The sequence below is a fragment of the Misgurnus anguillicaudatus genome, chromosome 19, assembly GCF_027580225.2.
Source record: "Misgurnus anguillicaudatus chromosome 19, ASM2758022v2, whole genome shotgun sequence".
NCBI lineage: Eukaryota > Metazoa > Chordata > Actinopteri > Cypriniformes > Cobitidae > Misgurnus > Misgurnus anguillicaudatus.
In genome coordinates this window covers 44,801,076-44,815,011 of record NC_073355.2, presented here as the reverse complement: position 1 = coordinate 44,815,011, position 13,936 = coordinate 44,801,076, and the positions used below count along the sequence as shown (strand labels likewise).

The 13,936-nt window shown below is 36.6% G+C and overlaps 1 protein-coding gene across 1 annotated transcript; it reads left to right on the top strand.

Moving 5' to 3' along the window:
• Positions 1-1,322: 1,322 nt before the first annotated feature.
• Positions 1,323-12,961, top strand: LOC129436656 (heat shock protein 75 kDa, mitochondrial). The gene is made up of 18 exons (XM_055194899.2): positions 1,323-1,523; positions 1,861-2,028; positions 2,150-2,232; positions 2,319-2,459; positions 3,139-3,210; positions 3,669-3,829; positions 3,927-4,036; positions 4,114-4,187; positions 4,276-4,431; positions 6,119-6,239; positions 6,319-6,388; positions 6,470-6,617; positions 6,697-6,882; positions 8,998-9,136; positions 9,841-9,926; positions 10,548-10,693; positions 12,181-12,253; positions 12,370-12,961. The coding sequence occupies exons 1-18, from the start codon at positions 1,403-1,405 to the stop codon at positions 12,469-12,471; spliced, it is 2,157 nt and encodes a 718-aa protein (XP_055050874.2). The 5' UTR covers positions 1,323-1,402; the 3' UTR covers positions 12,472-12,961.
• Positions 12,962-13,936: the final 975 nt, after the last annotated feature.

Genomic DNA, 13,936 nt, shown 5'->3' with positions numbered 1-13,936 from the left:
AAAACCGAATAATACCTAAAAGCTGCTGTGTGACAAGGTGTACATCTAACACGCCAAAAAAATAAATAAATAATTTTTTATAAGCTGTCGACTTCAAAAAACGAGCGTTTAGACACAGAAATGGAAACAGGCAACTTTTCATAGTACTCCTATTAGTAAAACTGCGTCCAATAGGGGGAAACGTAATCGGCGATCCACTTTATTCTCCTTAAAGACTGGGTTTTACGGCTCGACAGCTTATAAAAACTTATTTCTGTGTTCTTTGGCTTGTTAGCTGTACATATTGTCCCAAAGCAGCTTTTAGGCATTATTCAGTTTTTTGTTATAAGCCAGAAATGACAAGGAGGCGGCCTTTTGCAATACAAAGTCAATGGAGACTGTTGGATTGCTTTCCCCCCCGGTGGGCGTGGTTTTCAGGTTGTGACGCGCTGCGCTCTGTCTCTATGCGTAACGCGTTAACAACACCTTGTACGACGCAAACCTTGTCTTATAGCCATTTAGCCAAGAAAAAAACACTTCCCAATTTTTCCAAACGTGTATCAAAATCCCAAATGCGTGATTCAGAAAAGTCTCATCTGCGCATGTTTGTCAAATTCTGGAGGTGAGTGACAAATGAGCACACACCGCCATCTACTGCGCACTGAAATAATCTAACCCTTCTCTTTAATTTAAAATTCAATTCTTGCTCAAATTTATTACCATAGACTTGTTGCTCTGATTAAGGATTTTTAAGACCTTAAAAATTCCTTTAAGGTAAAAGTTAACTACCGTTTCAAGATATTTAACACCCGCTAAAACCCTTTATATATTAGCATGACAACATTCTTAAACCATGTAATTTAATATATAGTAGATCGCATGTATACATTTGTAATAATATTGACATAAATCCAAATGTACAGTGTTTGATTTCCCTGCAGTTTCAAGTTCGACCAGCAGGTGTCCTCGGCGCGCAAGAGCATCGCGAGAGTCAATACATTTTTTGATTGCTTTTTGTATTAGCATGACAACATTCTTTAACGATGTAATTTAATATAAAGAAGATCGCATGTATACATTCGTCATAATATTGACATAAATCCAAATGTACAGTGTTTGATTTTCATTGCAGTTACAAGTTCGACCAGCAGGTGTCCTCGGCGCGCGAGAAAATCGCGACAGACAATCAATTTTTCTGATTGTTGTTTTTTGTATGAAACTACATACAGCAAAATAACCATATAGAACAAACTAACCTACAACAAATCTGACATCATCGAATGTGTTCAATAATGTGTGAAAAACTTTACACAGGCATATATTAAGCCCCACGGTGACGCCATCAGTCCGCGCCCGCTGGGTCCTTTCGGTCACTGTATGCTTGTCACGCCGCAGTTTCCAGCATCTATAGGTCAAAGCCGAAATGATCCGATCATTAAGTTTACTCAAATACTCTGTAAACCTCTCGCAGAGGGCTCATGTCAGGCTCTTATCATCCAGCAGAGGGATAAGGAACAGAATTGTACCTGCCACATTCAATGGAGGTAATAATTTTTAATTTAATAATAATATTCTGTATTAATTAAAGACCGCCATGACGACATGATACTGCACCAGCAAGATTATACAAAGTGTTGGAAACTATTGATTAAATGAAAATGCCCGCCAGTGCCATCATATGAAAATATGGATTTAATAGACCATATAACTCATTGCTTGCTAAGATGCACGTGATTTGTGCTCAAATTGAAGTGTTTATTAGTTTGATACGTTTCTGTAAATAACTCCTGTATAAGTCCAGAGATGGATGAGCATTCATAGCCAACCCAATACAAACCCTAGCATCACTATTGATATTGACTCTGTGTTTCTCTTTAACAGTTGATACTAATGGCAGACAGCAGCAGTGTCACATCAGACCTGTCAGAATCTGGAGCTCAAGTTTAACCGGTGCCAATGTCACCCACCGCACCTACAGCACTCAACAAGCAGAACCTGCAGAAGAGGAGACGCTGCACAACATCATCAATGACACAGAGAGCGTACAAGGTATAAAAAACACAACTCTTTACATGCAGTGCCTGTGTCTACTAACTGTGGGTGGTTAATATACATTATTTACTCACTGTTGAACATAAGGAGATGACTTTTGTTGTTGTTTTTGCATAAGGATCCTTTTCCAAACATGAGTTTCAAGCAGAGACGAAGAAACTGCTGGATATTGTGGCCAGGTCACTGTACTCTGAGAAAGAGGTAAAGAAGTTTAAAGAAACAAGAGATTATTCAAACATTGTGCCAGCATATATGACTATTATAATCACTAATGTTTGCTTTGTTAGGTGTTTATCAGAGAGCTCATCTCCAATGGCAGTGATGCTCTGGAGAAACTGAGGCACAAGATGATGACAACAGGTGGAGACGCAGCAACGATGGAGATTCACCTGCAGACAGATGCAGATAAAGGAACTTTCACCATTCAGGTATCCTTCACCAATGAAACACAGGCTAATATGTAATCTTAAATGTTATAAAACTGAGTTTTGAAATCTCATTTATATAACACAGATACGATCAGATTAAATTCATAATGAATGTTCTTGTGGACACTTTTTTTTAATACAAAATTTGTGCATTACAGGGCAGTTTTGTGGACAGGGTTTATCCTAGTCCCAGACTAAAATGTATGTTTGAGCTGCCTTCATTTAAAAACATCTTGCTTTACGTACCTTAACATAAATCAATACCATTGTTTTGTCTCAACATGCACACCAGTATTGTTTTATGTAAGGTTTGTTTGTATAAACTATTTAAATGTCCAAATATAACCAAGGCCTAGTCCTGGATCAATCTAAACCTGGTCCAGGAAAACACACCCATATTTTCAAAATGTATTTATATCCGCATGTGTCTATAAGAAACAACATTTGTCAATTGTCAAGCACATTGATTTGAGACATGTTTTGGAAAGTTTATTTAAAAGAAATAAAAATTATTGTTATGCAAATACCTGTTTAATTAAGTATTTTTTAATAGTACAATTAGGATAATGCTAAATATGTTGGTATAAATGAATATTTTGTTTGTACTTACCAGATTTTTTGGCACCTTTAAAAAAATTCAAATCCTTTGTTTAACACAGTCTTCATTTTCATATTTTAGGATACAGGTATTGGAATGAGTCAAGAAGAGCTGGTTGCTAATCTGGGTACCATCGCCCGCTCTGGATCAAAGGTGTGTCTTATAACTAACGCTGTGATTGATTCCACCAATGAGCTTTAAAGATGTAATGTGAAACTTTTAGAAGGATCTCTTGACAGAAATGCAATATAACATACATAACTATATTATCAGTGGTGTATAAAGACCTTACATAATGAACTGTATTGTTTTTAATACCTTAAAATGAGCAATTTTTATCTACATACACTTAGGGTCTCCTAACATGGATGTCGCCGTCATGTTTCTACAGTAGCCTTAAATGGAAAAACTGCTTTACAGGGTGCATTTTGTAACTATGTTGTCTCAAGACGCTGATGTGTTTGTCCTGTGACAGCTACCATAGCTTCTCTATGCTTTGAGACATTGGTTGCAATTCACAGTCTCACCACTAGATGCCACTAAAAGTCCCACATTGCACGTTTAAGCATCTTAAGGACGTTATTTCATGATTCTCTCTTTCTGATTTTCAGGCGTTTCTGGATGCCCTTCAGAACCAAGCTGAGGCCAGCAGCTCTATCATTGGTCAGTTTGGTGTGGGCTTCTACTCCGCCTTTATGGTGGCTGACAAGGTGGACGTTTATTCTCGATCTGCTGAACCAGATGCTACTGGATTCAAGTGGTCCTCAGATGGGTGAGCAGAGAGCAGTTTAAAACTGATCTGCAAGAAAGCAGATATGTTTGCTCAAACAAGCTTTATATTCGACTCATTGAGTTTTGTGTGTCTGCAGTTCTGGAGTATTTGAGGTCGCAGAAGCTTCAGGTGTCCGTCAGGGGACCAAGATTGTGCTTCACCTGAAAGACGACTGTAAGGAGTTTTCATCCGAGGACCGCGTGAAAGGTTTGTGACTCTGCTTACGTAAAACACGTTTTAGTCGGAGAAGATGTAGACTGAAACAACTCCTGTGTATTTTTCAGATGTTGTGACTAAATACAGCAACTTTGTCAGTTTTCCAATCTTTCTAAACGGACGAAGGCTGAACACCCTGCAGGTGCGTTGAGTCTACTAACAAATTACCTCTGACCCCTCCAAACTCTAATCATTGATCCGGATGTCTCCATCTCTATCCTTCTCTGCAGGCGCTCTGGATGATGGAGCCCAAAGACATCAGCGAGTGGCAACATGAAGAGTTTTATCGGTACGTGGCTCAGGCTCATGATAAACCTCGATACACACTTCACTACCGCGCAGACGCTCCTCTCAACATCCGCAGCATCTTCTACGTGCCTGAGATGGTGAGTATGAGAGATACATGAGACTAGGACTGCAACAACTAATCGATAAAATTGATAATAATTGTTATGATATGCTTTTGGCTTTTGCACTTTTAAAATTACACGTGAATACCCTAATTTAGTACCTTATTTAACTATAAGTGAAAATTATAATTGAGTAAACATGTAGGTATTATCTGAGTAGTCGATTAATAAAAAAGTCGCCTGATTCGCAGTTTAATTAAAAAGTAGTCGCTTGATGAGTCGATTATGGACAAGAAGCGCAGGATTAGTAGACTATGAAAATAAGCGCACAATTAGTCGATTATGGAAAATAAGCATCCGATTAGTGGATTGTGAAAATAAGCACACGATTAGTCGACTATGAAAATAAGCGCATGATTAATCAATTATAACAATAAGCACATGATTAATCGACTATGACAATAAGCAAACGATTAATCGTCTATAATAAGCGCATGGTTAGTAGATTATGAAAATAAGTGCATGATTAGTAGATTATGGAAAATAAGCATCAGATTTGTCAATTGTGAAAATAAGCACACGATTAGTCAATTGTGAAAATAAGCATACGATTAGTCAACTATGAAAATAATCGCCCGATTAGTCGACAATGAAAATAAGCACATGATTAGTCGACTATGAAAATAAGCACAGGATTAATCGACTATAATAAGCACACGGTTAGTAGATTATGGAAATAAGTGCATGATGGAAAATAAGCACACGATTAGTCAACTGTGAAAATAAGCACACGATTAGTCAAGTATAAAAATAAGCGCCCGATTAGTCAATATGAAAATAAGCACATGATTAGTCGACTATGAAAATAAGCACAGGATTAATCGACTATAACAATAAGTGCATGATTAATCGACTATAACAATAAGCGCACTGTTAGTAGATTATGAAAATAAATGCATGATTAATCGACTATGAAAAATAAGCGCACGATTAGTCAATTGTGAAAATAAGCACACGATTAGTCAACTATGAAAATAAGCGCCCGATTAGTCAACATGAAAATAAGCACATGATTAGTCGACTATGAAAATAAGCACATGATTAATCGACTATAACAATAAGCAAACGATTAATCGACTATAATAAGCACACGGTTAGTAGATTATGAAAATAAGTGCACAGTTAGTAGATTATGAAAATAAGCGCACGATTAATCGACTATGGAAATAAGCGCACGATTAATCGACTATGGAAAATAAGCGCACAATTAATCGACTATGGAAAATAAGCGCACAATTAATCGACTATGGAAAATAAGCGTACAATTAATCGATTATGGAAAATAAGCGCACGATTAGTCGATTATGGAAAATAAGCACACGATTAGTCAACTATGAAAATAAGTGCAGGATTAGTCGACTATAACAATAAGTGCACGATTAATCGACTATAACAATAAGCGCATGATTAATCGACTATAACAATAAGCGCACGGTTAATAGATTATGAAAATTAGTGCACAGTTAGTAGACTATGACGATTAATCAACTTTGGAAAATAAGGGCACGATTAATCAACTATGGAAAATAAGCGCACGGCTAATCGACTATGAAATAAGCACACGATTAATCGACTATGAAAATTATTGTAAGTTGCAGCCCTATATGTCAAAAACTACTGTTTTTATTGCATGGCTGATGTTTTTTTGTGTGTGTGTGAGATGAAACCCTCTATGTTTGATGTGAGTCGTGAGATGGGATCCAGCGTGGCGCTCTACAGCCGGAAGGTTCTGATCCAAACCAAAGCCACAGATATTCTTCCCAAGTGGCTGCGATTCATGAGAGGTGAGCAGGACACCCATCAACACAAGCATTACACAACATCATGCGAGAGCAAATATAAGTCTCATTGCTTTAATGGCAGGTGTCGTGGACAGTGAAGATATTCCCTTAAATCTCAGTCGAGAGCTGCTGCAGGAAAGCGCCCTGATCAGGTGTAAACCCTGTGCAATATATGACCACACATCACCACTATCATATTTAACAGAGGGTAACAAATGCTTTATTTCCTTTAGGAAACTGCGAGATGTTTTACAGCAGCGTATCATTCGCTTCCTGTTGGACCAGAGCAAGAAAGATCCAGAGAAATACGGTCGTTTCTTTGAGGACTACGGTCTGTTTATGCGCGAGGGCATCGTGACCACGGCGGAGCAGAGCGTGAAGGTGCGAAAACGTTTGTTAGTTGTATTTCATCTGCATTTGTCTCTGTTTGTTTGTAAATGACTGCGTTATGATATCACAGGAGGACATCGGTAAGCTGCTCCGCTTTGAGTCATCGGCTCTTCCTGCAGGACAGCAGACCAGTCTGATGGAATACGCATCACGCATGAAGGCGGGAAGCAGGAATATTTATTATCTGTGCGCGCCGAACCGACACCTGGCCGAACACTCGCCGTACTATGAGGCCATGAAACAAAAAGACATGGAGGTGAGACCAGACATAAGTCTGAAAACAGTTACATCACAGTTTAGTCATTTATTAAAGGGAAAGTTCACCCAAAAATGAAAACTCTGTCATCATTTACTCAATCTCATGTTGACGTAAATTTATTTGTTCTGATTAGCACGAATTAAGATATTTTGGGGAATGTTTGTAACCAAACCGATCAGAGACCCCATTGACTTCCATAGCAGGATAAAATAATATAATGGAAGTCTGATTGGTTTTGTTACAAACATTCCTGAAAATACCTTCCTTTGTGTTCATCAGAACAAAGAAATTAATATAGGTTTGTAACTTTTTTTGTAATTATTTTTGGGTAAACAGTCACTTTAAAGGATTAGTCAATTTTCTTAAAAAATCCAGATAATTTACTCACCACCATGTTATCCAAAATGTTGATGTCTTTCTTTGTTCAGTTGAGAAGAAATTATGTTTTGAGGATTTTTCTAATTTTAATGGACCCCAACACTTGCAAAACGATCCCAAACGAGGCATATTGGTCTTATCAAGTGAAACGATTGTAATTTTTGGCAAGGAAAAAACATGCACTTTTAAACCACAAAAACATCACGTATCGAAACTACGCCCCAGTGTGGAGAAAGAGGACCGTTGCGACATTGTTGTATGTGGAATGATACTAATTAATGTCTTTGTGTCAGTTTATTGTTTAAAATGGTCCACAAATGTGCGTTTCATATATGTAACACACGTGACCTTTCTACGTCACTACGCAATTACGTGAGGTCGTGCTAGCGCGTCACAGGACCGGAAATAGCCGAGAAGTTGTGGTTTAAAAGTGCATATTTTTTATTTTGCTTGTCAAAAATGACAATCGTTTGCAATCGTTTAGAGTCCTTTTGAAACTGCAATTTTAAACTGCATTGAAAGTGTTGGGGTCCATTAACGTCTATTAAAATGAGAAAAATCCTGGAATGTTTTTCTCAAAAAACATAATTTCTTCTCGACTGAACAAAGAAAGACAACATTTTGGATGACGTGGTGGTGAGTGGATTATCTTGATTTTTTTTTAAGAAACAGGGACTAATCCTTTAAGATCATTTAAAGCTGCCGTTGTGAATTGTGGTATGGTTAAACGGATTATTGTGTACTTGCTCAATAACAGGTTTTGGTTTATTTTTTACCAAAATAACTAGGGATTGCAGCTTTAACATGACAAGAAATGGGCATCATGCATGGACAAGACTGTGTGTAGTTTTTAAAACTGACACAAGGGGGCACTACCACATCTGTTAAATGGACAAAATACCTCAAAACAGCCAAAGTATTGCTAAAGGATAACGTCAGCTGGGCACTAAGGCTGGATTTACACAGCAAATCTTGATGCACAATTCTAAATTTTTTTTTAATTTTTTTTTGACGACCAACTTACATCATCTTTTAAAAGTGACTTGTATCTGATATCAGCATTTACACTAAACACTTTGAAACCAAAACAATTTATGGCATACTGACCCAGAACAACTTAAACCACAGAGGAAGTCAAATGTTGCTATATGCAATGGACACAGACAGAATGATTATACAAGATTATAGAGCTTTATTTCTGTAACAAGACATACCGGTAAAACTTTAACATTACTCCACTAAGTACAGCTGTCGTCCTCCATTGCTCTGCTAAGAGGAGTCATGTGATTTGCCAACGTCGCATTTTCAATGACGCACGACACATCTTGAGATGGGAATATCCGATCTGTACGCTTACATTGCAGACAGAACGCATGTAAAAATCTGAATTGTCACTTCAAACATACAATAATATGTGGCCTTACTGAATATTAAGGGTTATTAGGCTTTGCGAATTGCTTCAAACCATTCCTGTGGTTGATTTCTGACCGTGGTTCTCAAACTTTTCAGTGTGCGCCCCCCTTGTGAACCTAAAATTTGACTCAAACAAAACAAAATTATACAGTGTATATAAATAATACAATGTAGTGCTGTTAGTTTGTAGCCTTATTTTTTCTGAGATTAAACTGCACAGAATTTATGATTAATTATTGTGTATTCAAAAATGATGGGGGCCATCTCACATCACCCAATTTGAGAGAAACAATTTATTTGAGGTTCTGTTTCTTTGGGCAGGTTCTGTTCTGCTTCGAGCAGTTTGATGAGCTGACGCTGCTTCACCTCAGAGAGTTTGACAGAAAGAAACTCATCTCAGCGGAGACGGACATCGTGGTCGATCATTACAAAGAGGAGAAATTTCAAGACAGCAAACCAGGTAACATAAAACCATAGCTGAATTTATATCTTTGATTCCATTTTGCTTATAGTTTTACTGTGCTGTGTTTAGTGACTTAAAAGAATGCTTCACCCAAAAGTCATACGTGACCCTGCACCACAAAACCAGTCATAAGTCGAACGGGTATATCTGTAGCAATAGCCAAAAGTACATTGTATGGGTCAAAATTAAGTAAAGATCATGTTCATGAATATATTTTGTATATTTAGTACCATAAATATATTTCTCATTAGTAATACGTGTTGTTAATGACTTCATATTCTGGACAACTTCAAAGGCGATTTTCTCAATATTTAGATTTTTTTGCACCCTCGGATTGTCCTATCCTAACAAACAATATATCAATGGAAAGCTTATTTATTCAGCACTGAGATGATGTAAAATCTCAATTTCAAATAACTGACCCTTATGACTTGTTTTGTGGTCCAGGGTCACAAATTTTTCACATATCCATGGAAGCAAATAGATCAGCATGTTAAATTTAGGGTGGCATGCCAAACATTAGTTCTTGCATGTGTTATGACAAACAAGCCTACGTTAAATAGTCATGTTGGCACGGTGAGACGGTGCAAGTAAATTATGTTAATTTCATTTTTGGCTGAACTTTTGCTTTAAGCATTTGGACAAATGCAACTACTTAGATTTTGTTTTGAGAAACTGATGATAATATTTGTGTTGATCAGAGTCTGAGAGGTTAACCGAACAGCAGGCTGATGATCTGATGGCCTGGATGAGGAACTCACTCGGACAGAAAGTCACCAACATCAAGGTTATTACATTTACAGAGACACACAACTCAACTGCTGCATTTGACAGCCAGAGTCTTCATTCATTTCATTAACCTTTTACAATGAAGTTGTATTTGTTAATATTAGTAAATGGATTAGTTAACAATAATAAAAAATCATATCTAAAAACTGAAAATGATATAACAACATGCATGTTTCACCTTTCGGGTAAAAGAAACTGTTCAGTTATTGCAAACCCTTTATAATACGTGTACTGCAATGTGCACATTTGCGGTATTTCTATCCCAGACTGCAGACGACTCCGGGCCAGATCTGCAACGGAAATCCGTCTCGGAGTCACCTGCTGCCTGGGATGGTTTCGATATATCTGGCTGTCCAAATTTTTTTAATCAAAACTATTAATCTGTTAAAATTAGTAAATGGACAAAGAACTTAAATTAATTAAAGTGTATTAACATCCTAACATTAACAAAGATTTTAAAAATGATATTGTTCAAATTAAATGCATTAGCTAACAACATTAGCAAATACAACAATATTGTAAAGTGCTATTGACATCATGTCTACTGCTCCTCTAATGCATTTCATAGCTCAAACATTCATGGTGTGTTTGGTAACGTTTGGTACCTCATCTTCTCTAGGTGACCCCTCGTCTAGACACACACCCGGCCATGATCACAGTACTGGAGATGGGCGCTGCGCGTCACTTCCTGCGCACACAACAACTCGCCCGCAGCTCAGAAGAGAGAGCGCAGATACTACAGCCCACACTGGAGATCAATACTGGGTACGTAACCCTAAAAAAAACACATCCAGTACATAAAGACAAGAAACTAGGCTAGCATATATATATATATATATATATATATATATAATTTAAATTAAATAAAAATCCTGTCATCGTTTACTTACCCTCATGTTGTTCTGAACCTGTATGAGTTTTTTTTATTATGTTAAATACAAAAGTAGATGTTTTGATAAATGATGGTAACCAAACAGTTGATGGCAGCCATTGACTTCCATAGTAGGAAAAACACATAATATGTAAGTCAGAGGGTGTCTTTGTTGTGTTCAGCAGAATAAAGACATAAAGACGGGATATTCTTTTTAAATAACATATGCTAGCTCGTGTATTGTTTCTTGTCATGGTTATGTTTGTTATACAGCCTTTACTGTGATTTAAGTAATACTACAATACAATGATCTACTGTATGTATTACAGTAACTATTGGGAGTACAAACAAAATTTGGACAACTCAAAATATGATTTGGGGTAAATGTAGTTTTTTGTTTTAGATGAAGTGATGGTTTTGTGTTGGTTTTTCTTTAAAGCTCACACAACACCAGCCATTTTTGCTTATCTTTAGTTAATCTTGAGTACCTATAGAGTAGTATTACATCTGTCATATATCCAAAGAGGCTTTAATTTTATGAGATTTATAAAAGACAGATCAACTTTAAGGATTATTTAAAGTGTTTGAGCAAGCAACAAACACAAAACATGATTCACTACGGGCGGTTTCCTGGACAGGGATTAGACTAGTTTAAGACTAAAATAAATGTAAGAGCTGTCCAAAAACTGACAACAACTTGCACTGACATATTTTAAAATACACCAGTGCCCTTTGTTTGTATCAAAATACACACAAGTAATGTTATTAGTAAGGCATGTTTGTTAAAACTAGTTCTATTTTCTAATTAAACTAAGGCCTAGTCCTGGCTTAAGCTCATCCATGTCCGGGAAACCACCCCGTAATGTTCATTTTGTTTGCATTATAAGCACTTACGCGCTGATTGCCAACAAGATGCAGGTATTTGATGCAGTTTTACTTACCACCTGTGACTCATGACCCAGTTGGGACCGCCCCATTTTAACGAAACCCAGCGTTAAACAAACACACAAAACTCTGCTGCTTCACCGGATAAACAGACTATATCCATTGTTTCCATAATGCTGGAAAGCTGAACAAACTCCCTTACAAACAACAACACTTCTTGGGTGACGTTGATTTTGTGTCAGTTCTTGGTTGGTGTGTTTTTTGCTATTCCAGGTGAAGTGCCCATATAAGGACTTCCACTGTACTTCCTGCACTAAAATTGCCCCTAAATAAAATAGAGCAAGATTTTAACATATGAATCTTTCATGTTCAAAAATACCTTTCCAAAACTTCTAGATATGGTACAGAAATACTCCTTCACGCGTTCAATTGCTTTTTTGTCAGAATGCATGAAATATCTCTACACCCCCCTTTAATGTCAATCTTTGGTTTGCAGACACGACCTCATCAAGAAACTTCATGATCTAAAGGACTCAAGCCCTGATCTCGCACAGATGCTTCTGGATCAGGTGAGATGAACCCATGACCTACATGTGACAATATTATAATCATCATCATCATCAGTTAATAATAAGTGAATGTATGTTAATGTCTCATTGTGTTAAAATACATGTTTAATCTCCAGATCTATGACAATGCCATGATCACCGCTGGACTGAATGAAGACCCCCGTCCGATGATTTCCAGATTGAATAAACTTCTCACACAAGCCCTGGAGAAACACTGAATCCCACACTGAATTTTACACTGCTGGACTCTGTTTTACCATCATTGGAGCTGCGCACGGCTCTCCATCACCACATCACAGCCTGGGCTGTTGATCTAAACTCAAACTAAAGTTATTTATAAAGACTCTGATATCTGTAGTTTGGGTGGAGTCATATTTTACATGCTGACAAAATGCAGTTTTTGCCATCTGTCTGTGATGGAGGGCGATGAATACTGAAAGTAACTTGGAAGGAGGTTTTCTTTGAATAGAAACAATAATCTGTAAAATAGTAAATTACTTTAAAGGTCAGACAATGTCTATGTTTATTGCGGCTGGTTTACAAAAGAACATTTAAAAAAAATATCGTAAGTCCCACATGTCCTTATCAAACATTTCATTTGTAGCTTGTAAATGCAATATATCCAGAAAATATTTAGCTGTATGCAATTCCCAGTAACAGCTTTGTGTGTAGTTTCTACCTGTGAAATTAAAAATCAAGTGCTCTTGAGACTCTAAACTCACAAAGTCAAAAGCGTTTCTTCTATTTTTGATACTGCAATGAAAACTCTTAATAGTGGAGGTTTTATTTTAAACTTTAAAAAAAAGGTTTTCTTAATTACGGTGTATACTTTTATAAAGAACCTTAAACATGCACAGAAAAATCTGTAATGGAAATTGAAATGTAAGAAATTAATCTTTTAAAATATTTTATGACATCACTGCCAAGAACCTTTAATAGATCCTTTATTTTTAAGAGGAATGTTCAAGGTGCTCTGTTTTAATACACTTTGACCTTTTTTACACTTTGCCTACATCTTTGCAAATGTGGTCCTTTTCCATTTCTTTTGGGTAACATACATAAGAGCTCACAAAAGCTGTATCCATAATAATAAACCTAATAAAATCACACAGTAAGGCATCCCACATAAAAATAAAGTACACTTGAATCTAGTAAAAAATATACCAGCTGGTAGACATTTAGTATGTGAATAATAGTGTTAAAGTAATACTCTACAAATAAACTAATTACAAGTATAGTTCAACTTCAATAGTAAAGGCAGAGATGCCCAAACTAGGGCCCGCAATGACCTTTAATTTGCCCATCATGCCATGTGAGATAAGGAAAAACGATAAACGTCAATGACACAGATGTTCATATTTTTAATTTAACATTTTTGTTTTATTTGTGCATTGAAATTAAATGCAAGGAATTAAAGTGAATTTTTTTTTAATATACATGCATACTTGATGGTGAATAGCATGCATCATGAAACTCAACAAACTCGAAAATAAAACGGCATTATTAATGCAAAAACAGAGTAATGTTTGCTTATTTTTTTGAATATTACAAAATTATAAATTAGAAGAATCAGGGCAACTTTAATTTTAAAACTTTCAGCCCACGGCCCTCAGTCGGGTTTGATTTTTGGCCCTTGTTAGAAAAAGCACCCCTGCTTAAAGGTATACTAAATACCAGTACTTT

Coding starts and splice junctions, on each gene's coding strand:
- LOC129436656 (XM_055194899.2), top strand. CDS start 1,403: ATGATCCGATCATTAAGTTTACTCAAATACTCTGTAAACCTCTCGCAG. Junction 1,524..1,860: donor ACCTGCCACATTCAATGGAG/GTAATAATTTTT, acceptor TCTCTTTAACAG/TTGATACTAATGGCAGACAG. Junction 6,389..6,469: donor CAGGAAAGCGCCCTGATCAG/GTGTAAACCCTG, acceptor TATTTCCTTTAG/GAAACTGCGAGATGTTTTAC.